The sequence below is a fragment of the Lepidothrix coronata genome, unplaced genomic scaffold (assembly GCF_001604755.1).
Source record: "Lepidothrix coronata isolate B3197 unplaced genomic scaffold, Lepidothrix_coronata-1.0 Scaffold225, whole genome shotgun sequence".
In the NCBI taxonomy this organism is placed as follows: Eukaryota; Metazoa; Chordata; class Aves; order Passeriformes; family Pipridae; genus Lepidothrix; species Lepidothrix coronata.
Window position 1 is genome coordinate 781,903 of NW_016690405.1, and position 25,103 is coordinate 807,005.

At 41.0% G+C, this 25,103-nt stretch overlaps 1 protein-coding gene across 15 annotated transcripts in view; it reads left to right on the forward strand.

Annotated features, from left to right (window-relative positions):
- Positions 1–20,143, forward strand: part of DMD (dystrophin) — a 799,860-nt gene extending 779,717 nt beyond the window's left edge. For 9 of the 15 annotated variants that reach the window (XM_017833942.1, XM_017833934.1, XM_017833937.1 and 6 more), the window contains 3 exons: positions 116–239; positions 4,221–4,313; positions 17,716–18,292. In XM_017833942.1, coding sequence (XP_017689431.1) covers positions 116–239; positions 4,221–4,313; positions 17,716–17,813 — 315 coding nt within the window. In that variant the 3' untranslated portion in view covers positions 17,814–18,292. Of the gene's footprint in view, positions 1–115; positions 240–4,220; positions 4,314–11,320; positions 11,353–17,715 lie in introns of all 15 variants that reach the window. The other 6 variants (XM_017833936.1, XM_017833945.1, XM_017833946.1 and 3 more) reach the window with 4 other exon arrangements.
- Positions 20,144–25,103: the final 4,960 nt, after the last annotated feature.

Consider the following 25,103-nt stretch of genomic DNA (forward strand, 5'->3'; position numbering starts at 1 on the left):
TTTACTTAAAAACAGATAGAAAATTGTGTGTATTCGTGGAATAAATAAAAATTACAGAGATATGAAGTAGTGAGTTGTTAATAACAACGTCTTCTTTTTTTTTTCCAATGTTCAGCCACAGGCGGATGCCAAGGTGAATGGTACAACACTATCATCTCCTTCTACCTCTTTGCAGAGGTCAGGCAGCAGTCAGCCAATGCTTCTTCGTGTAGTTGGCAGCCAGACTTCAGAAACTATGGGTAAGATAACAAAGTTCAGATTGTCATAAAAAATAATTATAGTCCCATTTTCCAGAAAAAAATTCCTTAAACATGGAAAATAGGCTTCTGTTTAGTTCAAATGAGGATGAAGTAGGCATTTGCAATGGTCTTCGATGTCATCTGGCTATTTACATGTTCACTATGATTCAGGCTTTTGCTTTTGGTCGTGATGCACACAGTAGCTTGGATATTTTGACATTAAATGCAAAGCTTAGACAGGGCTTGACTTCTGAAAACAAATATCACTGAAAAGCTAACTATTTTATTCAAACTGACTTTCCGTTATTAGGCATGACTGATTTAAATGTACATAGTATTAATTATGGCTAGGAGACTAAGTGTATTATTAGTCATCCCCGTGTGAACTGACGTGGTCTTATTTTTAATATGTTGTGGCTCAGTCAGTAGGATTGAACTGTCACTTACAGGCAGTGCTCATCTAGTGTCTTTTCTAAATACCACATCAGATGTGATAATGAACATCAAATGAGTTGTGGAGTAAGATTAGGTAATAATATTCTGTAGCTAGAGGCTGGAATTATTATTTTGGTGATTTTAGTAACTGCTCTGTAACATTTTCCTGATTTCTTATCTGTTACATAATTAGGAAGTATTTATTACCAAGCAGTAAGGATTTTTTGCTAGTAAAGAAAGCAATCAGTCATTGCATCATCTTTAAACAAATGCACTTACATTACTTCAACAGGATAACATTTCAAGTGTGATGATAATATTCGGCTTCATACACAGAAATTTATTTAATATGTATTAGAGAGAGACTTCAGTGAGAGCTTTGCTTTTAACTGCTGTTAGTGAAAGTGTCAATGGCAGTGAGAGGTTGAATGGGAGGGGACATTCTGCTGTGTCTCAAGTGCTGTTGTGGTAGAAATGTAGCTTTTTGGGGGATATTTCTTCTATTCCAAGTGTAAGCAATAGTGTCAGCCTGTGCCAGTATCAAACAAGATGGGTTTTGTACGCCCTGCAACAAAAAATGTGAAATAAATTGTACTTTTAGGAATGCTTAAGTGAAATCCTGGGGGTGAGAGTTACAATCACAGGTAACAGCAATTTCATTTGGACTTTTCATTAGTCATATTACCAATGAGGAAATATTTTCCTGTGTATGGCATACACAGAGAGACAGAATGTATCAGTGGAGTAATTTGCATCAGCTTTCTGAAGAAATGTCATGAATTTCATCACATAAAATATGTTAATTAAAATACACAGGAAAAGATAGGAAGGCAGTGGTTCCCAGCCATCTTATTAGAAGTCTTGTAGTTTGTAGTTTCTTATGTCATCCTATAGTAGGACAAAATTCAATAATGTACTTCTTTTCATTTGACTCAATATAAAATCTTTCCCATTTAACTTGCAAGACTGGAATTAATTAGTTAACATGATAGAGTCATATAAACTGCTGAAACTTTTTAAAGGAAATATTTAGACGTGAATTTATTTGATTTTTTTCCGATGGAGCTGATATGTGGAAGGACAGTGAGATGTTGAGGCATTATCAGTATGATTGTATTGAGACTCAGCAAAGCCACACTGTTGGCAACATGAAGTGGAGCTTGTAAAAAGAATTACTAACCGAGCTAACAAACCGCAGCTAATTCAGTTTGTCGAGTCTCCTTTCACACCAGAAGGCTTTGCTTGCTAGTCTGAGAGTTTTCTGAAGCACGGCTTAAAATACTCTTGAATTGTGAAGGGAAGCAGAGCAGTGATATAAATAATGCTTCCATGCAGAAAGCATGTGCCTGAAAATGAGGGAGCCATCCTTTCTGAGAAAAGACTGAGCTTCTCTAGGTCTCTTAGGTAATGAGGTAGTGTAGTGGTAGCTTTTATATGTTTTTCTCTTCAAAATTAGATGTTGGTTGTTTTTTTCTTTGAATGTGGACCCGCTGCACTTCTGTCTCTCTGCTTTCCCAGGGAGAGATGACTGTGAAAGGTTTTCCACCAGCAGTGTTGTCCATTTGGTAAAAGCTGTGACCCACTCAAATCCTAACTTACAAATAGAAGAGCTTATTCCTGTATTCCTGAAATACAGCTGGGCAAGTGGAAAGGTTCTGCTGCTCTTCTTATAGAGTCCTAATGGGAAAGTCCTTGTCTTTGGTCTTTCTCTCCCAGCAATGTAGCAGCGGAGGAGGTTTTCTGAGGCCTGTGAAGCAAGAGGCTGTTGCTGAACTTCATTTCATTCAGCTGCCACCAGAATATTTGACACTCACCCAGCCCTAAGCCTTTTGTAGGAACACAGATGGGGAAGGCTGTTTTGGCTAAAGAGAGGAGGTTGAGGTCCGAAGGTATCTTTATTTTTGTCAGGTTGCTTGGCTGATGTCTTATTTTGTCATTTACGAGGAAGTGCTCAGGAAAGTCATCCAAATAAGGAAAAAAATAAAAATAACACATTTTAAATAAAAGATACAGCTTTTTTGAGGGTCAACAGAGTTTGGTTTGTGTCAGCACTTAAGAGGACATTTGGAAATCAGTACCTATCCTCAATTATCCTTGACCAGGACAGCAGAACCACCTCCTTCTTCTTCTGCTCTTTAGGGCCAGGAGGCTTTCTGTGGGCTGATAAAATCCTCAGCCTCTACCTCAGGGTAGAAGCAGCAAGATCTTGCTCTGAGTTTTCACCCTGACATCCAGCAAAGGCTGGAAGGACATTACTTTTGCTAAGACACCTCTGTCAGTGATGTGAAAGTAACTCATGGTGTGAGTTGATTTGTGTGAACCCAGCACCAACTGAAAGCTGAACAAACTGCAAGCAGTCTCAGCAGCTATTTTTAGACCATTAATGGAATAAAAGAAGCTGATACAAAGACTATCATTTATATGAATTAAGTGCTTCTTCCAGACACTCTACCCCACCTCTTGTAGTGGAGTGGGAGAAATCACTCTTGGTCAGTAATAGCTCTTGTGAAACTCCTGGCCTAAATATAGGCAGCCCTGAAGTGTTCCTTTAGTATCCCTTTTTCTAGGTATTCCACTAGCATGGAGCACCTCAATGTTTAAAGAATATAAATGTTAACAGAAAATCAGAGTTTATTACTTGAGTAGGGCGAGACATGTTAGAATAAAGGGTCATTAAGTCGTTTTCAAAATTGTGGTTATTACAGCAGGCAAAATTACTTTTGTGTTTTAATAGGGATAAAAGACATCTAGCAAAAAAGGAGAATCTCATTTCAAAGTATATCCGTTAGGTGTATTCCTTTCCAGGTGCTTTATTTGTATTGGAGGCTAGGGCATACAGTAAAAACAACATGTGGATTTTAGTTATATGAAACCATGAGCAAAAAAATTCCAGTAAAAATAAAATGTATTGAATTTCCCATTAAGATGCTGCCCTATAATCAGGTTATAGAAATTATTCAGTGGGAGAAATGTATTTTGCTTTATTAAACTGCTGCTAAACCCTTTTACAGTACAATTGAGTGTTCTTGGAGCACCAATCTGATGCAATTAAACTGTCAGAAATATTAATACTGATGCAGATGTGAATCTGGGTTTCTACTGATTTGTGCAGCTAGGCAAAGCAGTGCCAACATGAATCCAGCACTATTAGAAAGCTGCTCAACAGCAGCACTCACAACAGCAATTTCTTTTTCCATTAATAGAATAAGAGAAGCTGAAACGATGAGTGTCATTTATGGAACTAAATGTTCCTAGCAGACATTTTACCCTACTTCTTCTACCAGAGTAGATTATTTCTTAAATCCCTTTTTACAAATTAAAATCAGCATTAATTATTTCAAATTCATTGTTTAATTTCACTGATATCCTTATAAGGAAAGAGACACATAACAGTCAACAAAATTCACCTTTGAAATTTTGATTGTATGCTAAGCAGAAAATATGTTTATTAAATGGACAGCTTTAGCTTTGTGAAGGACTTATGCAATAGCAAACTGTTAGCAAAGGGTTTTGTCTCTCAGGCAATGGTGTGGATTTGCTTTGCAGGTGAGGATGAGCTGCTCAGCCCTCCCCAGGACACAAGCACAGGTTTGGAGGAAGTGATGGAGCAGCTGAACAACTCCTTCCCCAGCTCCAGAGGTGAGCGCTGCTGCCCGTGGCAGATGAGAGGGAAGAAGATAAAAGTGCTTTCTGTTCCTTGATGTTTTCAGGGGGTTGTGTTTTGGTATCAGTTTTTTTGCTGCTCTTTGTTTTCATTTTAACAATAGCTGTAGAGAAACCTGTCTTGTTTAGAGTGGAGGAGCAGCCTGCTCCTCCTTTATCTTAAGCTGCCTCCACAGGTAGCTCTTGCTAGATATGTGGATGAAAAAATGTCTGTATGAGGCTTTCTTCTCCGAGCATTTTCTTTGCTTCTTTTTTGTCATGTTCCTTTTCTCACGGCTTTTCTCCTTTTTGGTCAGTCCCCTTGCTGATTTATTTTTCATTACATGTCTTAGCACATTCTTCTTCTGTCCTTCCTTATCTTTCTCCAGGAAGAATCTGATGTGGAATAATATTAAAGTTCTAAGTCAAAGTTCTCAACCATGTAGCACTTGGGTCCAGAGGGATGCAGTAAAAATGAGTGGACTGCTTGTTTGTGCAGTGTGGGCTGCACTTGTATGTACAGCCACAACATTTCTTTCACTTGTTTCCATTTTGCTCACTCCTGTTGTTTGCTAAAGATAATCAGTTTGTGTTACGGGGATTTATTTGTTCAACCTTTTTTCATTTAAGAAGTTCTTTTCTGAGCCCAGAGAAAATACTCTGATGCCAAGAAAAATGGCTTAGATTCCTAGCAGGAGATGGGAAGTTTGGGATATTGCCTGTTGCTGTGAAGGAAGGCTCAGACATAAATCTCTTGGCAAGAGAAAGTCACAGCGTCTATTGGCAGCCTGTAAAATGGATTTCAGTAGGGGCATAGACTTTCCACAGGGCCTTTTGCACAGGTTTCACAAATCACCCAGAGGTTCTTCTTCAGCAGAGAAATGCATTAACCATTGTACTAGACCTTCAGTGGAGTCAAATTTTCTCCATCCTTTGGTTTCAAAGTGAGCTCAGCTCTCACCAGACATCACCCTTGAGCAATGGAAAAAAAGGCAGGAAAAACCATATAAGATCTCATGCTATAGATCAAAAGATGGAGTCATTTAGAAAGATCTCGTGGAAGAAAATCCAAGCCAATAAATTAACTGTATTCATCTCAACATTATGTGAAAAAGTCATATGTCCAGCCCTCATTTTGTCTCAATATTAATTATGAGAGACAACAGATGAAAAATCTTTCATATGAAGGTAAAAGTGGACTTATTTTTAAAATTGCTGTGTACACAAGGTTGCAACAGGCAGTTTTCTTATCAGTGACCATCATTTGTGTAAATATGTTGTATTTAGGAGATCTTGCATAATTGTCTAGATGTAGATAGCCCATGTGTTAAAATATTCACCAAACTTGAACAGTTAGGTTTCTCTGTTCTTCATGTATCTTTTGATGCATTTGCATGAATGCCAGCTTTGTGTTTTTATTTTTGGTTGAGGTATAGGAGTGGTCTGAATAGGCTCTCTGTAAGAAACAGTTCATCCTACAAACAGTGCAGATGGATTTCCATTCATTGGTTGATGCAGAGGGCTACTGACATTGTCAATTTTGGTGGGATCTCGTGCAAACTTCTGTTACTGGAGTTTTCTTCTGTTCCAGTTTTAACAATTAAATTATAGTCAGCTGATCCCCACATACACAAAGCTCACATCCATCTGCCTCAGCCTCATGTAAACCTTCACTATGACATGAAGGATGCTGAGGTCAGTCAGATTCCACAGGCATCAGGGATCTGACATATTTTACAAGACTGCAGTAAAAAGAAAAGAAAGCAGAGTTGACTGATCTCAACAAACTACTGAATCAGGAACCTTTTTGCTGTTGAGGGGTACAAATCTGTATCTGAGGTTTCTAATCTATAATAAAAGATCAAAGTGTAATTGCAAAAGAGTGAAAGCACTTTGGCAAAGCAGCCTGAGAAGAGAGCTGAGTGTGAGGACTCAGGTGTGGTGCAAGTCACATTTTGTTCCTTTCCATTACAAATTGGATAGAATCTCAAGGTACAGGTAGAATACCTACCTCAAGTAGGTATTTTGGAAACAGAACAATAAAACCAAACAAGCATTGAGCACAGATCCGTAAGGAATACATTTTATTATATTGTTTCTTATTAAGTAGAATTAAAAAACTGTCAAATGCAAGAAACACAGTCATCTGAGTGTGACATTCAGAAATGGGTTGTGATACAGGAGCTGAGGAAGCTGGGGCTGTTTAGCCTGGAGTAAAGAAAGCTCAGGAGAGACCTTACTGCTCTCTACAACTCCCTGAAAGGAGGTTGTAGTGAGGTGGAGGTCAGCCTCCTCTCCCAAGTAGCAAGTGATAGGACAAGAGGAAGTGGCCTAAAGTTGTGCCAGGAGAGGTTTAGATTGGATATTAGTGAAAATTTCTTCAGGGAAAGGGTTGTGAAGCATTGGAACAGGTTTACCAGGGAAGGGGTGGAGTCAACAACCATGGAGGTATTTAAAAGATGGGTAGATGTGGGTTGTGGTTTAGTGGTGGAATTGGCAGTGCTGGGGTGGACTCAGTGATCTTAAAAGTCTTTTTCAACCTTAATGATTCTATGAAATGTCATTTCTTTGTGGCTTGTAACAACAAGCATGTTAAATTTCAAGCTGAATATCCAGCATGTCACAGCATAGAGAGTGACACGCCTTTTGAATCAGGGACATGATTCTGGATGTCCTATTGCCAGTAGGAGAACAGCAACTTGGAGGAGTGCAGAACAATGTGACAAGAGCAAACTGGACTCTGGAAGCTTTAGTTGTGAGAAAGGTTCAGAGTTGAATAAGCAGTGAAGAGAGAAGAGGACTGAATTTCTGTGCTTGGGTGCACAGGTGTGTAATTGAGTATCACAGGATACAAATTAACAGCTAAATATTTAGTCTAAATACTGTTAAAAGCACCTGAAGAGTAAGATTTGCTCAGGCTGGAAAGTAGGCTCTTATTTTGAACTTCTGAAACAAAGCAGTAAAATGTAGTAGCAATTAATTGTCACTCACCTGGAGGTAGATTCCTTATGATTAAGATATTTTCCAAGCTTTTGCTGCATAGTGTTGTTTTTAAAAGGGCATCAAGGCTTCATAGCATCATTTTGAATGTATTTTAGATCTCAGCTGCAATAGTTTGTGTACTATGTACCTTTTATAGGGGTTTTGTTTGTTGTCTCTTCAGTTTAACCTTTTGGCAGTTCTTGGCATTTCCTAAGGAGCACAGGACCTCCATACTCCTTGCACAGCTGGCTGTTGGTGCCAAAAGCTGTTTCATTTCTGGAGAGAAATTCTGCTGAATACCTGATGATTGCTGTCCTTAAGGAATTTTTCTTTTCTTTTAATCTACAAGGTTTCCCATCCATTCCTCTTTTACTTTGCTGCTCCCAGCAAATTCACAACTGCTGCAGCTGCTTCAAACAGCTGCTGTGCTAACTCAAAACAGATGTCAAAGCCAGAGGTCTGACATTTAGTGGAAATCTACCATTAAATACCACCTCAGTGGTTTATTTGACCCTGCTTGATAATGGGCCACAGAGGAAAACATTTTCACGCTGTATTTGTGCCCAAACTACTAAATCTCCAGGGAATTGGTTCACAGTTAGAAAGCAAGATTGGCAGGCTAGTATTTTTAAAGCCAAATTCATCTCTCCTGCAGCACTGAGGACAGAAAAGTTGTACCGCTTCTGGTGGATCTCATGGTGGACCAGGCTGAGGTTTGCAGTTGTAGTTCCATGGTGACTGCTTTCTGTGAATGATATTCAGAGAGGAATTTAGGGGCAGAAGTTCTTGAGCTGACTGAAGTTGGTGAGAGCACTTCCCAGATTTCAGTGCAGGGCCCTTGCTGGGGAATAATGAAGACGTGGGAGCCAAGAAGTGGTTAGAAATGAGACTGTGATGGCTTAAAAGAGCTAAGAGGACATGACATAACTTGGAAACATTTGGAAGGAGATCAGTATTCACTTACTGTTTAGTGTGGTATTGCTTAACACAGATATGGTCTCGTGCAGTGAAATTACAAGACCCCACAGCAATAAATGAGTGACAGTAAGAATAGCGCCATTTTTTCAGAAGTTTTTATTTTTATCTCAGTCACATTAAAACACACCAGTCACATTTTCTCCTCTCACTTGTGCATCAGCCAGGCTCTGTTATGAGGGGGACTAATGTCCTAAGTGGAACTAGCAACTTTCAGCACTGCAAATAATGCAGTTTCTCTTATTGTGACAGCAAAATAATACACACTTTTCACACCTTACTGAATCAGTGGAAGAGTACCCTGGAGTTTATATTGTGGGGTATTTTGGAAATATTCTTCCAATTGAGATATCCTGGCCCCTTCTGGATTGTATCACCTTGTCTGTGCTGTGGTCCTGCATCCCACAGCAGTGAGCCTGCGTGACTGAGATCCCTCATCACTCTCTGTGGTACAACAGTACTGATCTGGCTGAGCCTCTAGAGCTGCAGATGGGGTGGTGAGGGGGAGGACTAGGTCTTTCATGTTTTATAATGCCCAAATGTGTACCTCTGCCTGTGATACAATGTCATGTAGCTTTCCAAAAAAGAAGAAGAAAGAAAAACTCTTCTATTTTTTAGGAGCAGGAAATCTTGATTTGAGCAGGAATAATAGATAATTAGGCATCCATGGATTACATATCAGTATTTTGATGCCTTATAGGACACAAATTTTCAGAACTGCAGCAGTATAGACAATCTTTTTCCTCTGCAATTTATGCCAAACCATACTCTTTGCCTTAAAACTTAGAAACACACATTCATTCATATGCAAAGAAGGAAATAACGTAAAATCCATTAAACCCTTTTTAATCTTCCTCCAGTAGAAATTAGCTGTTACCGTAGTAGCACTGCTCTTTTTTGCATTTAACAAATTCTAGGGCTGATTACTCACCACAGACTGTCCTCGCCAGCTGTTTTGTGTGGTGCTGAGCTATCCCAGTTACCTTTAAATGCATTCATTTTCAAACAGAATCCACTGTCTCATGTAGATTTAAATTAAACACTGTGTAGCTGCAGTTGGAGATGCTTGTCCAGGCAGGTAGGCATTTCTTAAGACCTCCAGAAGGATCCAGTATTTTACATGTGGAGAGTTCCTTCTCTCTTCTTGACCCAAGCTAAACAGTCACCTGCTGGATCTCATTCCTGCCCCAGGACTCTTGCACACCAGGCTGTACCAGGCTGCAGTTCCTTGGAGTCCTCAACTAGACCACCTGCTGACCTAAACTCTGGGGCTCTTCCTCAGATGACCAAAGCATGCAGTGGATTTTACATCTTCAAGGATTTACTGTTGCATGATTTATATTGGTGAGAGATTCCCTCCCAGAAGGCATTTTTTAGGGAATTCATGACTCCTGATAAAAATGCCAGAGGAAGTCTCAGGCTCTGTAGGCACATGTGTAAGTCCTAGAGAGTTAGGCAGGTCTACAAGGTGGAGTCCTTAGTGAAGGGATACCTCTCCTGGCCATCAAACCCTGGTGCCTCTGTGCACCACCAGCACGTTTGGTACAGACTTCACCAGAGTCCAGGCTCCGCTGAGGAGCAGAATAAAAACCCACACACATGCAGAGCATGTTATTATCAAACCTGTTATTGTCATTTCTAATCATAAGTGTGCTGCTGGGGAGAGGGAGAGGGGCAGGAAGGGAATGATAACCTTAGCTGTCCAGGCCTTCAGAGGCTGCCCCAGCCCTTTCCATTGCCTGGAGTTTGTGGCTGAGCCATGGCTTTGGCCCGTGGTGGTCAGTGATGCCATTCCCTTCCTCTGCCCTCTCCTCTTCTGCTTTCCTGCCTCTGCCCAGCTCTGTTCTGCTGTTGACCCTTGTTCTGCAACTTGTAAAATATCTGCAAAGCTATTTATTGCCTTCCTTCCCTTCTCCTGCAGGCTTCCATACCTAGTGAAAAACTCGATAGCAATTAGGTTACTGTGACCACAATGTTCTCCCGTAGGTATCTGTCTCTATCCCTGTTGTCTCATACACTGCTTACAATTACATCTTTTCCAGCAGCTCTGGGGCAAAGATCATCCTCTTTCTTGAACAGCATCTACCACAGTGACTTTCTCACCTCTGACTGCAAGTCTGGCCCTGCCAGGGCGGGCGGTGATGTGACAGTGACAGTGAGACACTGCTTCTGGAGACAGCAAGCCTCTTACTGTCACTGGCTGTGTGTTGGGAAGGGAGTGTTTGCTGTTGATTGACACCTGGCTTTCTTTGTTTAAAAAAAGATATGCTATGGGAAGTGTTTGAGAAGAATCAGCGTGATCAAAGTGTGGCTTCCATGAAGGCTTCTTAGGAATATCTTTTCAGATAAACCCATTATTGACTCCTCCATTTTGGCAGTTCTTGAACGTGATGATGCTTTCCTTTTTTTCCCTTTTTTTCCCTTGATTTTTTTTTCTCTCTCCCTCTGTCCCTCCAGTTTTACCATGCTTGCAGATCAGCATGTTCCGAACATATTTTGGAATATATTTATCTTGAATGTGAGCATGTTGTTTTCCAATGTACAACTCTAAGTGTAAAATAAGTGTGTGTGTACACATATGTGTATATTTATTAATGGATACCTCAATGTATATAGGACATAATGCAATGTAAAATGCCTGGATAAATTAATTTGACGTTGGGGAAAATTATTTTACTGCTTACACTGATTGCCAAACATACTCAACTTGAGGAAATAGGATGCTCAGAAAGTGAATTCAAATCTTCTCTGCAATCCTTATTCTCAACTGAAAAGCCTATAAGTTGGGGCTGGTGGTTTTCTCAAGTGTTTTGTGAGGTTAAACCAAGCCACAGGTGACAGAACTGTTGTTGAATAAATCAGGTCAGAATCATCAGTGGATTTCAGTGCACTTTCAGTCTTTCTTTAAGCAGAAATGCATTTTCATTTAATATTAAATATCTAAATGGAAATTGAAGTGTCTCTTACAGTATAAAATATATGTTCGTGTGTGGTTTTTTCCCTTTCTTTTCTGATATATATTCCACTTCCTCTCTCTGTTCCTAAAGGAAGAAATGCCCCTGGAAAGCCAGTGAGAGAGGTTAGTGAGACGCAGGCTCACTGCCATGGCTTCTGTTTGTCACAGCTTGCTTTCTGTGCCCAGCATGCGTGTGACACAGCACGGGTTTGCTTGGGTTTGGTGAGGGTTGGGGGTGGTTTTATTTTGCTTTGGATTTTGTTTGATTTTGCTGAGTGCATTCCCCATGTGTGCTGTGACAGTAGTGTACCTCTCAACTTTCAATGGAAACAATGTCAGCTCAGGGCTCTGCATTTTCTTACATCCTCACAGAGGTGGAAAATCAGAAATGGGGAGGAGAAAATAATACATTGAAATTAAGCCTCTGAGTGATAAATGTTGTCAGCAAATACGCTGCAGTCATTGACTTATATTCTGATGCTCTTGTGTGTAAGTGCAACAGGGAGACCCATGTCTCCTGCTGTTCTGCTTACATAATCACAGTTTTATTTACATATATGTGCCCATGTACCAACTATCATCTCCAGTTACCAAATAGTTTTTTTTCTTTTCCTTTAGAATAGTGAGAGTTGAGAGGTATGAGAGATTCAGGTGTTTTAATTTCCCGGTGTACTGTTGCAGAATGAAGAATGCTACTAACATTCACCAGCTCCACAGTGTTGTATTGAGCAATGCAAACGGGTGATGGTTTTCACTGTGCACTTTGGACATGGTTGGTTTGATGCAAAATAGGTTTTGGAATTTGTGTGTCACTGCTCATTAATGGGAGGGAAACGTTTTGCGCTGTGTTGTCACAGCACCTTTGAAAGTATTTCCAGAGAGCCTTGATTTTTCCTCTGTGAAGCTGCTCTTCACTTGCCAACCAGATACAACGTTTGAAAGTTTAATTTCTAGCAAAAATTATTATTAAAGACAAAATATTCAGAGACTGCCTGAGTGCAATTGCAGTACCTGTGAAATGACCTTTCCCACACAGAAGGTGTTCCGTGTGGATGAGGCAGAAATTGAAAGGTAACCCAGTTTCCAAACTTCTGCTGGTGCAGAGGGACGGGCTCATGGAAACACACTGCACTGGGGTTTTTAGCAGAGCCATTGTGAACCCCCAGCCACTGACAGGCTACCCTGGTAAAGCCAGGATTTGTCCTGATGTGATGCCTTGAGGTTCTCTGCATTGGCTGTAGGAGCTGGGACAGGTCCAGCTACTTTGAGGTGTAAGATCTTTGGTACAGATTAAGTCTGTCTTCAAATGGCAGGTCCTCTCATATGGATCAAAAAAGAGTGCTTGGGATGACATCAACAGACTGCACCAGTCCAGAAATTTTATGTAAATTATTTCACATTCAGCCCTGCATTTTTTCGGCTCATACACTGAGAATTTTTCTCCAATTCAGCAAAACATGACATTGATTTCCACTATCCTCATTCATATTTATGCATATTATTCAAAAAAGCTTCTGATGCAGAGGGCGCACTTGGTACAATTAATAAAAAAAAAAAAAATTGGCATGTTCTACCCAGTCAGATTCCAGCAGCTTAACCCTGAAAATCTGACTTGAGTGAATCACTCGTCACTCTCCAGCTGAGTTTGTGCTCACTAACTGTTCCAGAGGAGCCTTAGCAACTTGCAGAGCTGAATATATAACTCAATTGTCCACCTACTAATGAAATATGAGCTAAGGTATAGGACAGCTTTTGTACTATGTGTGAATCTATTTGTGCAAAGGCAGATCATGTGGTTTTAAACCCACCTGGCCAAGTTCTGATCTATTACTCACATTAGGTATTGTCTTCATGTGTAATCCCATGGATTTGGTATCATTACTCAGTATGAATAAGGGTATCAAAATCCAAACGACCAACAGGAAGGATTTTTCTTTTGTCAGGGAAGGGTTAGAAATCTGTGATGCTGAAAAAGGCCCTGCATTGTGTTGGGGTTTCTTAATTTACTTTCTATCCACTCTTTCCAGTCTGAATGCTCCACATATATTTCTCTGACAAGCTGTAGGATAACATTGGTATTCCATTACTGTGCCCCCACCCACGGGCCTTAATTCTGTTAGAATCTCTAAAGCAAATTCAGCAAATGTGAAACAAATCATTCTGTGTGTGACCAGAAGTGATGTAGTTAATGTCTACAGAAATAGGTGTCTTCTGCTTTCCAAGCAAATGCAGCTGTGGTTTTTATATGTTGAAGTTAATACTGTCCATGTCCATTTTGAGCTTTATTGCTGCATTTCAATGTGTGTGCTAGTTTTTTTCTTTCACAGCAGCATTTTTCAACCTTTTAGTGCCCCAAGCACGGAGAAGACTTTTTCAGCTTTAGTGTTTAAAAAAAAAAATGTAATTAATACTTTCTTTGATGCCATTACTTTAGAAATATGAATAATAATGGAGAACTGATCTGTATTTTTCTAAGTGCTTTTAGGACAGTATTTTTCTCATTTGCTTCTTAATTAAAAGTGTCAATGTCCTACGTTTTTAGTATTGGAGAGAGCCAGTAAGCAGCATTCAATAGAAGCAGCAGAGCTCTATGGAAACAGCCAGTGAATTCTGAGCCCTTATTTAGGTAACAGACATTACAGAAAGGGGTGCATTCCTTGCACATGCAGTACCAGGAGATTATCGTATATTTTGTTCTCAGCTGTTTGCAGTCTGGATTAACCTGGCTGTTAATCTCTTCTCCAATAGAGGCAAAAAAAGCTGCTGGCAGTGCAGTGACACCCAGCTGAGGGTCTGCCAGTTGTATGGCTGGGGCACAGCTGTGTCATCCACTCCTCTGGCCCATCCTGCCATCCCATGGCTGTCCTGGAGACTGTGATCCCCAGGCTACTGCACTTTACAGCCCAGCTATTAACATAAACTGCAGTCAGCAGTGGTTTATGGTCATGCTCTGAGCTGTAAACTCAGATGGCTCAGGAGAAGACACAAAATTGTTCAGGTTTTGTGCAGAGGAAATTAAGAGCTGTGTGGAGAGGGAGTGTGGATGTTGTGGGGGACAGGGAGTCATATCTCCTTAATCACCCAGCATGTCTCTGCACAGCTTTTGAGGGGAGAGACTGGATTCAAAGCATGGTTATTTAAAAAATACAGCATCACTTAACAAAGAAAAAAATATTACCAGACATTTCTGTAATTTTTGTGTATCAGAAAGTACCTAGGGATTCCTGGATGCATAAGGAGTTCTTGGCTTGTGTTTCAATTACCTGAACAATTTAGCAGTTTGTATTTACTGTGGCATACTTCTAAAAGGCTTTTTTTTATATGTTTTTGGTTGAAGTTATCCTTTCTCACCTTGCTTCTTTCTGACAGAACAAAATAATATTAACAAATACTAATTTTTTCTGAAGATGGGGTTTAGCAGTTTGGGTTGCTCTGAAAGGATGATCACTCTTCCTGAGCTGGGAATGAGTGGTGTTGGAAACCCTGAAGAGCCCTGGAGTCCCATTGTTGTTTCTAGAAACAACAGATGGCAAATCTGAATGAGAGACCGTGACCCCAAAAGCAGCCCTGTCTCTCACAGCTGGCAAGCCAGCTATAACCTCACTCTGCTTATACCAGGGTTATTCTGATAAAGCCATGTCAGAGTTTCAGGTAAGTAGAGCAGCCCAGGGGCAATTACCTTCCTGTTTGCATAAGCATCTCCCATATATGTGTTCTTGCTTTGATATGACTTTGTCAGATTCTCACTTTTTGTGGTGTAATTTGCTGGATTGATCTCAGCCTGCATGATGCCAGTGAGAGAGATTATCACTTACATCTAAAATACATGTCGTAGGATACATTTATTTTAAAGTAAACTATATTTTGACCAAAACTTGTCAGGAATTTTTCATACTCAGTTACTCGTCATGCTGATGAGCAAATTACAAGTTTTTGCTTAGGATGAATAGGATGGCTATACTTTAATGATTTATGGATGAAATTGCTAGTTGGTGCATCTGTTTCTCTGTGCATTAGTGCAATTAGCAAACTGTCACCAGATTAGAAGCAAGTATTGCTTTGTATCAATATCTGGCAAACTGTGCCACACGTAGCACAGCTCGCTGTCGAATGGGCAGCTTGTTGAATAGTTGTCATTTAGATCCAGCCCAGTTTTGAGTAATGAAGGCTACATTTAAAAAAAAAAATCTAACAACTTTAAAAAAGAGTATTTGAATGTAGAAGGTGGTAGCAGTTCTCCAGAAGAAACAAACCTCTGGGGTTGTTCAGCCTGGAGAAGAGTAGGTTTCAGGAAGACCTCATTGTGCCAGTACCTTAAGGGGCTTATAAAAAAGGGAAGGAGAGGGACTTTTTATACAGGCAGATAAGTGACAAGACAAGGAGCAATGGTTTAAATAGAGGGGAGGTTTAGATTAGAGGTTAGGAAGAAACTCTCAGAGGGTGGTGAAGCACTGGAACAGGCTGCCCTGTTGTGGATGTCCCATCCCTTAAAGTGTTCAAGGCCGGGTTGGATGGGGCCCTGAGCAATTGAACAGCATCCCTGCCCGTGGCAGGGAGGTTGGAACTAGATGGTCTTTAAGGTCCCTTCCAAGACAAACCATTCTCTGATTCTCTGAATGGTTCTCAGGTAATTTTTTTCTATTCCATAGATGCTGCTGAACTAATGTCACTCCAAGCTCTTTTTACTGTAGAAATGTCAATAGTGCATGAAAACGATAATATATGGGCATTCAGAAAAGGATGGTGAGTCTGATTTGCCACACAGGGAAGGTTCATTCCTGTCAGAGAAGACAGTTGTGTCAGGAGGGACACCCACGATGTAAGTGTTTAGTGGTAACAGTCAGCCTCTGGCACATTACAGATAGAGACTGCATGAAAGGTGTATTCCTGGGTGCCCTGGTCATGTCCTTCCTTTGTTTGGGTGCTCCTTCCTCAGTGACCATGGTGAGGACTCTGCATCCAGGCTCCTGCAAAGCATTTCTGGGAAGCAGAGTTGTGGGCAGATGGCATTGCACCTCCTGTGTTTTTCCAGACAAGTACTCTGTCACAAGTGCTCTCAGAGAGTAAATCAAACCCCCTCAGGCCACAGCAACATACAGTTTTATTTAGTAATACCTCACTTGTTATAAATGTTCAGTTGCTGACACTACAGTGAGGGGTCTTCTTGAGTTGGAGGTCACGTGCACTTCTTTGCATCTAAAAAAATCTTTCTTCAGCAATTATTTTCTAACTCTTCTTTTAACTCGTTTATGTGTTTGGCCTCAACATCAGCCTGTGGCGATGAATTCAGTAATACAATTATGTGCTGTGTGGAATATAATTTCCTTCTGCTTGTTTTGAGACCTTCTGTCTGCTCATTCCTCTTTGTCCTTGCAAGAAATCTTGAGCATTCAGTCCTTGATTTCGGTGCTCATCTTATAAGGTGACTAGATCTGTGTCATATTCCGTCTTCAGTCATACTTTTTTCAGGAGGGAGATTCCAGATGGGATTCAGCTGTTTCTGTCATTTGAGGTGCCAGAAGGTATTTGAGACAATCATAGAAGGCTGAAAATCTGACAGAAGACTTGCAGGACACCCACACTCTTCTGAACAGAAGTGGGAGACGAGACAGGGTATGCCAGGGGCCTAAAATGGCAACTTTTGGCAATTTAATCTCCCTGTCTTCAAGTCTGTTTGGTCTCTAATTGTGATGAATCCATTCCTTACTGCCCATCAGTGTTGCTGCCTTTCCTTTCCATTGAAGCAGTGGTGACACAAATGTAAGAAGTTGGGGCTTTCGTCTCCAGAATTGTACTGCATGTTTGTTTATCACTTCTGTGTAGGAGGTTTTGGTTATACCATCTTAGGACTTTAGAGTGGTTATGGGTGAGAAGAAATGTAAAAGTGAATCACTGCATAGTAGTTAGTTGATAATTGTGGCATCTTTGTTTCTGCTGGACTGCTGTCTGAAAAGGAAAAGATATTTTAAAAATTATTGAATGAGCTGAGCTGCTTAGTTTGGTCATCATTATATGTCTGTGCAGGTATCCTACTGGGAGCTCTTGGGTTTAATGATTTAGTTAATTACTGTTGATCTGTTTGTTTCTGGTTTTCTCCTTGATAGAACATTGAATGCTCAAACACTTTCAGCATTAGTCAGACCCTTTTCTGTGATGTCAATGGACTTAATTGTTGCTTTTGGTGAACATTGATAATGATGATGCTTTATCACTATGGGGGGTGATGGCTTATTGTCATCATGGTTTACCATAGCCATTCAAGCCAGTATTGCTGCTGAAGTGTACTGCAAACCTGGCAACCTTTGCTAACAACAACCTGTTGGACTCATCTGGGAGTCCACTTTTTGGGAAAAGTGCTCTGCAGTGTACTGCCTTGGGGATGGCGGCGAGCGGCACATGGAGAGTGATGGATCTCTAAAATGCTCCTACCAACACGCTGCCATGTCCTCTTTGTTTAATTTCCTCTTCTTTGAATTTCTTTTTCAGGCCACAATGTAGGGAGCCTTTTCCACATGGCAGACGACTTGGGAAGAGCGATGGAAACCTTAGTGACAGTGATGACCGACGACAAGGTGTTAGAATAGCAAGATGTGTTTTACAACTTCAGGCGTTCCGCATGGTTTTTATAATATTCATACTACAAAGAGGATTAGACTGTAAGAGTTTACAAGAAAACAAATCTATATTTTTGTGAAGGGTAGTGGTACTATACTGTAGATTTCAGTAGTTTCCTAAGTCTGTTACTGTTTTGTTAACAATGGCAGGTTTTACACGTCTATGCAATTGTACAAAAATTATAAGAAAACTACATGTAAAATCTTGATAGCTAAATAACTTGCCATTTCTTTATATGGAACGCATTTCGGGTTGTTTAAAAAAAATTTATAACAGTTATAATGAAAGATTGTAAACTAAAGTGTGCTTTATAAAAATAATTGTTTATAGAAACCCCCTTAAAAAAACCACAAAAAAAAATATACTGAGGCAGTGCATTTGTTTAGTTTCATTTCAGCTCTGTAACTGCATCAGAGAGATTCATGTCCTGTGTTCTTTTCCTTGCCTAACAAAAAGTAAAAAAAAAGTATTTCCTGAAGTGACACCAAAATGGCCAACTTACATTTCTCATTGGTTTTGTCTGACTAGGGCTGGCTAAAAAAAAAAAACAAAAAACAAAAAACACAAAACTGAACTTCCAATGAAGGTAGTTATGTCATATCTTTCCAATAAAATTAAGAATTACATGAATTACTGTCCTGCTTTCGGACAGCAACTAGCAATTACACAGCTAGTTTGCAATAATTAAATGAAAGAGCACATTACATGACAGAGCCTGCAAAAAAAATTAATTAAAAAAAAAAAAAAAAAAGAAAAAACCCAGAAGAAAGAAAGAAAGGAAAGAATTTAATGAGCATCCTATGTGCCAGTGTTTCCTCTGCTGACTAAGTTCCTGAATGCTGTTAGTAAAGGAACGTAGAAATTGCCTTACTGGTTTAAACTTTCGGAGCTCGGTGTCCGGTACCTGCTGGCTGTGCTTCAGCAGGGGAGAAGTTCCCTCCTGACCCCCTCAAAGCATCACAGAGCATTGTCCAGCTCCCAGTGCTGTTAATGGGCATGAAGCTCCTCGATCCTCTGGACAGTACAACCAGAGCTTTCCGCAGTCCCGTGTCTCAGCCTGCTACAGCAGCCAGTCCCAAGGAGCTGTAGCGCTGTGAGCAACCTTTGGGAAAGGCTGCACAAGAGTTACTGCTGTTCTCGCGCGCGTGGTGATCGGGTGAAGGTAGTCATACTGCTCCATGAGGTGTTTATCACCAAAACAAAGGCCCTGGTCCTTTCTCCTTCCCTGTTTTTCTCTCTACAAGTAATCCTGCACAATTAATAATAACGTGAGGAAGAGAGGAACCAGTAGCAAAACAGATTAACCAGTTTGACTGCAGCTCGGGAGAGATTGGTTTGGGTATGAGGTGCTGTCAGCAAAAGCTTTACCACTTCATTTTCTTAACCAGCTTTTAATTTTACCTTAGAATACATAGAAATACACCATCTGACTTTATATTGCAAGAGTATAAAAAATCTGTTACCTCTTCTTGTATGAATTGTAATTAAACTTGGGAAAGATTTTATTTTGAATGCTAGTTAACATTGAACATAGCTAGTCATGCTATTTCTACCTCACTTTGGTTTTGTGGTGTTCTGACAATTATGTACGACAATGTTACATCCTCGCCACGTGTCCATTGTGTGACCAGGTATCATCGTTTAAATAATAACAACGTTAATAATCTTTAAAAATAAGTACAATCCTCCCAAACCTCTGCTTTCCTAATAAAGAGCTTTTTTTAACACTTTATAAAAATAGGAACCCTCACTGTTTCTCATGGCCTTTTTTAGCAGAAGGTTTAAATTGCGATTTGAGAAATGGGTTTCTTCTTTTTTTCCCCCCCTTATACGTTAAACCTTCTCTTCAGAAAAAAAATGGAGGAAAAACAGATTGCACGGTTGTTTTCATCAGGGTTTTGTTTTGTTTGTTTTACTTTAGTTTTGGAGTGAGTCTGTCAAAAAGTATTTAAAAAGTTGAAAGCTTTATTGCTGCTTTTTTAAGCATAATTTGGGAATTATTTCATATTCCTTATAATGACAAAATATTAAACTGTAAAACATAATCAGTGTAGTTGAAAACATAAATACCATATGGCATGTTATTACATCGTTACTCAGTACTGGTTTATTACTTGGATATCATAATATATTGTGTTTTAACACCCAACACTGTAACATTTACTAATTATTTTTATAAACTTCTGTTTTACTGCATTTTTTCACAACATACCAAATTTCACCAAATATATGCCTTACTATTGTATTATATACTGCTTTACTGTGTATATCAATAAAGCACGCAATTATGTTATAAAAAGTGCAGCAGTTTTTGTTGTGGTTCAGCACTCACCCAGTGCATTCCCTTGCCAGCAGCATCTCAATGCCTCAGCTGTGAGGTTTTTCTCCCGTGCTGAAGTCCTGGTTTTATGCTCCCCAAGCTTTTAGGGGTTTGCCAGCCCCACACTTTCTGTCTCATCACAGGCAGGAGCTTCGGACCAGAATGATCTTCAGTGTTCAGTCCAGCACTTGTTAGTGTCCTTGCCACCAGGCATAATTCTAGGAAACCCCTCTCCTCTGGGGCTTCGGGAAGTCTATGTTCCCATCAGAGAGGATGGTCACACATCTCCTTTCTCATATCTAAGAAACATGTAGGTTTTGATACCCAGACTCCACTCAGCTGTGTCACATTGCTTTCTCTGATCTACTTTTTGGTGGTAGAAATAATATGATGAAAAATATTACAATACAAAGGCAAAACCAGCATATGTTTACCTATGATTTTGATAATATGTTGAGGGAGAAGGTGAGAATTTCCTCATTTCATTCACTTGAGGAAATAAATATGCATCCCACATCTACTCTCCCAGACTCAGGTTACTCTGGATTCACTCCTACATAAGTGAATCAGTGTGTCTTGCTGTACTCAAGTCTTCCCTGAAGATTACACAATCCACAAAGCACAGCAGCCCCCAGTGATGACTCCTTTTGAATTCAATTAAGCAAGAGGGAGGATAACTTCTCTCATTTCTCCCATGCCCACAGCCCCATTATTTACAACTCCTAACATCCATCAATAAAGTGGTGTTTAGAATGGCTCCTAGGAATGTTTTCTTTATATAAGTTCAGGTGAAATATCCTCCTTATTGTAAGGACAAGGCTGTTTACTGGTCAGTGTGTTTCCTTGGCTCTCTGGGCAGAAGGGAAGGCTAGTTCTCTTTTATTTTGGCTGCCTTGTTAACATGCTGCCATTTACTCATGGACTCCATAGTCTTTTCTCTACCTTTTCAATAGATAGATAGCTAGATGATGGAAATCCTGAGGTCCTGATAGCCAGGTCAGCAATACTGGGGGTGGGAGGTTCCCTTCACACCCAGGCCACACATCTCCTCTACTCCCCACTGCCCATCATGGTAAAAGACCTTCAGAGCTCAGGGCAGTACATGCAGGGCATCTTCTGCTGCACAGCCCCTGATTGCCACCTCTCAGCCCAACCACTGCTGCCCAGCCCAGCCCTCAGCTTCCTGCTAGAGTTCAGGAGCCCAGCACCCCCCTGCCTGCTCTGTGGGGCTGTGTGGGCAGCAGTGCCTGCTCTGCTGCAGTGATGGGGCAGGAGAAATCAAGGAGGGAAGCAGCTGACATGAGAAGAAAACCAAACTTGTCTTTTCAGTTAGGATGGGGGGAAAGAGGGAAAGCAATAACATACAAGATGGAGAAAAGGTGTAATTCACTCCGTGGTGGTGCCTGCTGAGAGCATCCCCGGCCTCATTTGGCTGGATATGTGCAGCGGGCAAAGTGCCATGGACTGCTGGATGAAGTGCTTGTGCTTCCAAGCCCACCCACATGCAACCAGCAATAGCTGCTTGCACTTCTTTCCCAGTGGCAGCTTCAAAGCTACTGTTATGTTACAGCTGATGTCAGTTTTACATCAGGTGCCCTGCAGTGAAGAACAACTGTGCAAGGTGGGGATGAAGTATTGACATCCCGCATGGACCTGATCTACCCCTCCTTGCAAAGGTGCAGGAGCAGCAGGAGCATCCTGGTGCCCAGCCCCACACTCAGGCACTGGCGGCATTTCACTGGCTATGACCCATTTTGGCTCCCTGTGGGCACATGTGTGCAGTCAGGCTGAAAACCAATAAATCTCCCTCTTCTTGAGAGGATTTCACTGGGAATTTGTTTCAGCTCAGAGCAAGCATATCAACTTGCTAGAAAGTACCATAAATCTGTGCAAGAAAAATGGGCCTGCTGAGACCAACTAAGGTGTAACACTTCCATACATGAACCCCATAAGCTGATAATGCTGCTTACCAGCTGAGGAAGATGACTGCAGCACGTAGGTAGTAACTCATAAAGCCAAAAACTTGTTTTTAAAGCACCTGTGGTTAAGGGAGGGATGAGAGGTAAGGAAATCTTGTAGCTGTACAAGTGAATCGTGGGGCTTCACAAATACCCAGAGCTGCTCTTTCAGCCTATTTCCTAAACCCCTACTGCTTGCCAACCCAAGGCTTGTATTAGTCACTTGGCAATTGTTTACCAGGTGTAAAGACTTTCTGTTGTTATTATCTGTGCATTACAATGGATATGCCATTTATTCAATAGCTGGCACATGCCTTTTGCTAGCTCTGTCCAAGCAAGTTCTTCCTGTTTGCTGACATAAGCAACCCACTACTTCTAAGACTTTCCTCTCTCTCTCACACCCCTCTAGGTACACATGCACACATAGAGGAAAGAAAGAACAACAAAGCAATCTTTCATTGTCTTTTCTGCTGAATGGAAGAGGTTGTTTTTTCTCCACAAAATAATCTCCGGGAATAAGAGCATCCTCATTGGTATGTCCCTATTTTCAACAAGTGCCTAAAAAAAAAAAAAGGAAGTTTTTTATATTCTATAGTAGGAAACCAGGAAATGATGTTAATTTGCTCAGCATTGCCCTATTTTTTTCCCTTCACACATATTCTGTCTGATGACCCAAACCAACAACATAGAGTGCCGTTTTGCACGTATAATGTCTTTCAGAGCATTAAAAACAATATTGAATAAGATGAGATTCTTTGAGAACGCATTATTTTATTAAGTCAATGACTAGTTCAGTAAATACATCAATTAGACCTCCATGAGGCTGTAAAAAGATTGTTTGGCCCCTGGCATCCATGAACTTCCCTCTTCTTCATGCCTATCTGCCATGAAGCTGCCATCAGCATGTCCACATCTTCCAGCTGACACAGCTCTCTGCTCACCCCTGTCCTGTGTGCAAGGGAGAGCTGCATCCCCTGCTCACATCCAAAGTCATGCTCCCACCTCAGCAAGATGAAAGCTCTTTCCATTCTGGCTCAGAAGCAAACTGACGAGCAGCTGACCTGTGAGGCAGCTGGGGAGCACGGCACTGGCAAAGGTTTCTGGTGAGGTTGAGGACCACACCAGGTCAGGCCTTGCTTGGTCGCTCAGGGGACAAGAGAGGCACAGTGAAACCCCAAGGTATTTGTGGGAACAGAGTCAAGTGTTGTGCATACAGGGAGATACCCATAAGAGTATTTTTATCCACTGGTGGTGTTGCAACATAATGTCAGGTTAGAGCAATTTCAAAACAGGTACCATGTCCCAAAATAAGAATAAAACTGTTCAATTAAAACTGTTCAAACTCCTTGCTGTTCAGTTTGCATTACATAAAGATGCCCTTCCTGATGATCTATGGTGGACTAATACATAATCAAAAATATCATCACGAGTGGATTTTTACTTCTGCATCAGGGTAATTTTTAGTTGTGCCTCATTCACCAGACAAATGGGTTTATTTTAACACTGATGTAGGAGATGCTTCTTTTTGCTCAGAAGATTAATGGCAGTTGCCAGCATAATTCCCTGCTGCATCCCACAGTGAATGTTTAGATAAAGGCTGCAACCAGCTGCAGGTGATAAGACATGAAACTACTGGGGTTTTTCCTACCAACCACAAATATGTGCTTAGAAATTCATGGTCTCAGGAAAATATTAGGTATGTTAGAATAAATTCTAGGTACATGAATACATACCAATATGCACACAGACAGACAGAGGCATGAAACACACATCTTCCTGGTGTGTGTGTGGCACACACGCACACCCAGACATGCACGCACAAGCCCTTTGCTGTGCTAAGCCTGTGAACCATTCGGTTGTGTCAAAATAGATAAAGCCTGACAATGTGCATTATTTCAGCTTTATTTTAAATTGTAACAGCCTGTGGTTTGCAGCGTCAGAGCAGTATTTTGTTCAGCAGTTGCTGAAGTTTCTTCAGGAATTTTGATTCCTAAGGAAAGTGGCTGTAAGCATATTGGATCTGTGTAACTTCTTCTTTTGTTGTTCTTCTGAAACACCTGGCAGAGCTGGCATGGCCTTTCAGCCTTGGCAGAAGGTAATAAAGGCATCAAGCCTATAACTTAGCTTCTTTCATCTTTTTTTTTCACCCTATATTTTTAACCTCACTGATAAACTCAAAGCCTTCCTTCAGCAAAACCTTGTAGGCAGACAAATGCCACTAAGACTTTCAATGACTTATTGTACAGGTGTTTTTTTCTACCTGTTTTTTGCTGGCTTCCTCTCCTACATTAAGAAAACTTATAAGTCAAAACAGTACATGAGGGGAAAAGACCATTTGCATCTTTAAGTCTTTTAACTGCAAGTACCCACATGAAACCCCAGAGTTCCCTATTTTCGTATTTTTCATACTGCAAAGCTGCAACACTGTTAGTGCCTGTAGGCTTTTATTAGATGCTGTGAGCACAGTACACGGGAGTCTCTACTCCGCAGTTTTTTCAGTATATAAGGATTCCTTAAAAGTTCTCTAATCCTTAGGATGCTCATCCTCTCCCAGCAAAAATATGTTGACTTCTACTGTGCAGTCACTTTGCAGTCATTTTTTGCTTCTGATGTCCTGGCCTGGTTCCCCACAGTCCCTGGCAACCCCTCCTCTGAGGTGCTGGATGACTGAAGCCAGCCCTGGCTGTACCCTCAGGCACTTCCCTCTTCCCGTCCAGACTGCCCATACCCATCCTCACCTCCAATCCCATCCCACACTGCCCCCATGCTTCAGACTCAAGTGCAGCAGAATGGAATGGAGCTCCAGCGCCAACCCCACCTTCCACCAGCTTCGTCCCCCCTCGGTGTAAGGAATGCCCCACTCCTGTCCCCTTCCTGCACAAGCAGCTGCCAAAATGTCCCACAATTGAAGCCACCCCAAGTTCCCCATCAGGCACTGACACCTGTGGGGCTGTGCACACCTCAGCCTCATTACACCCCTT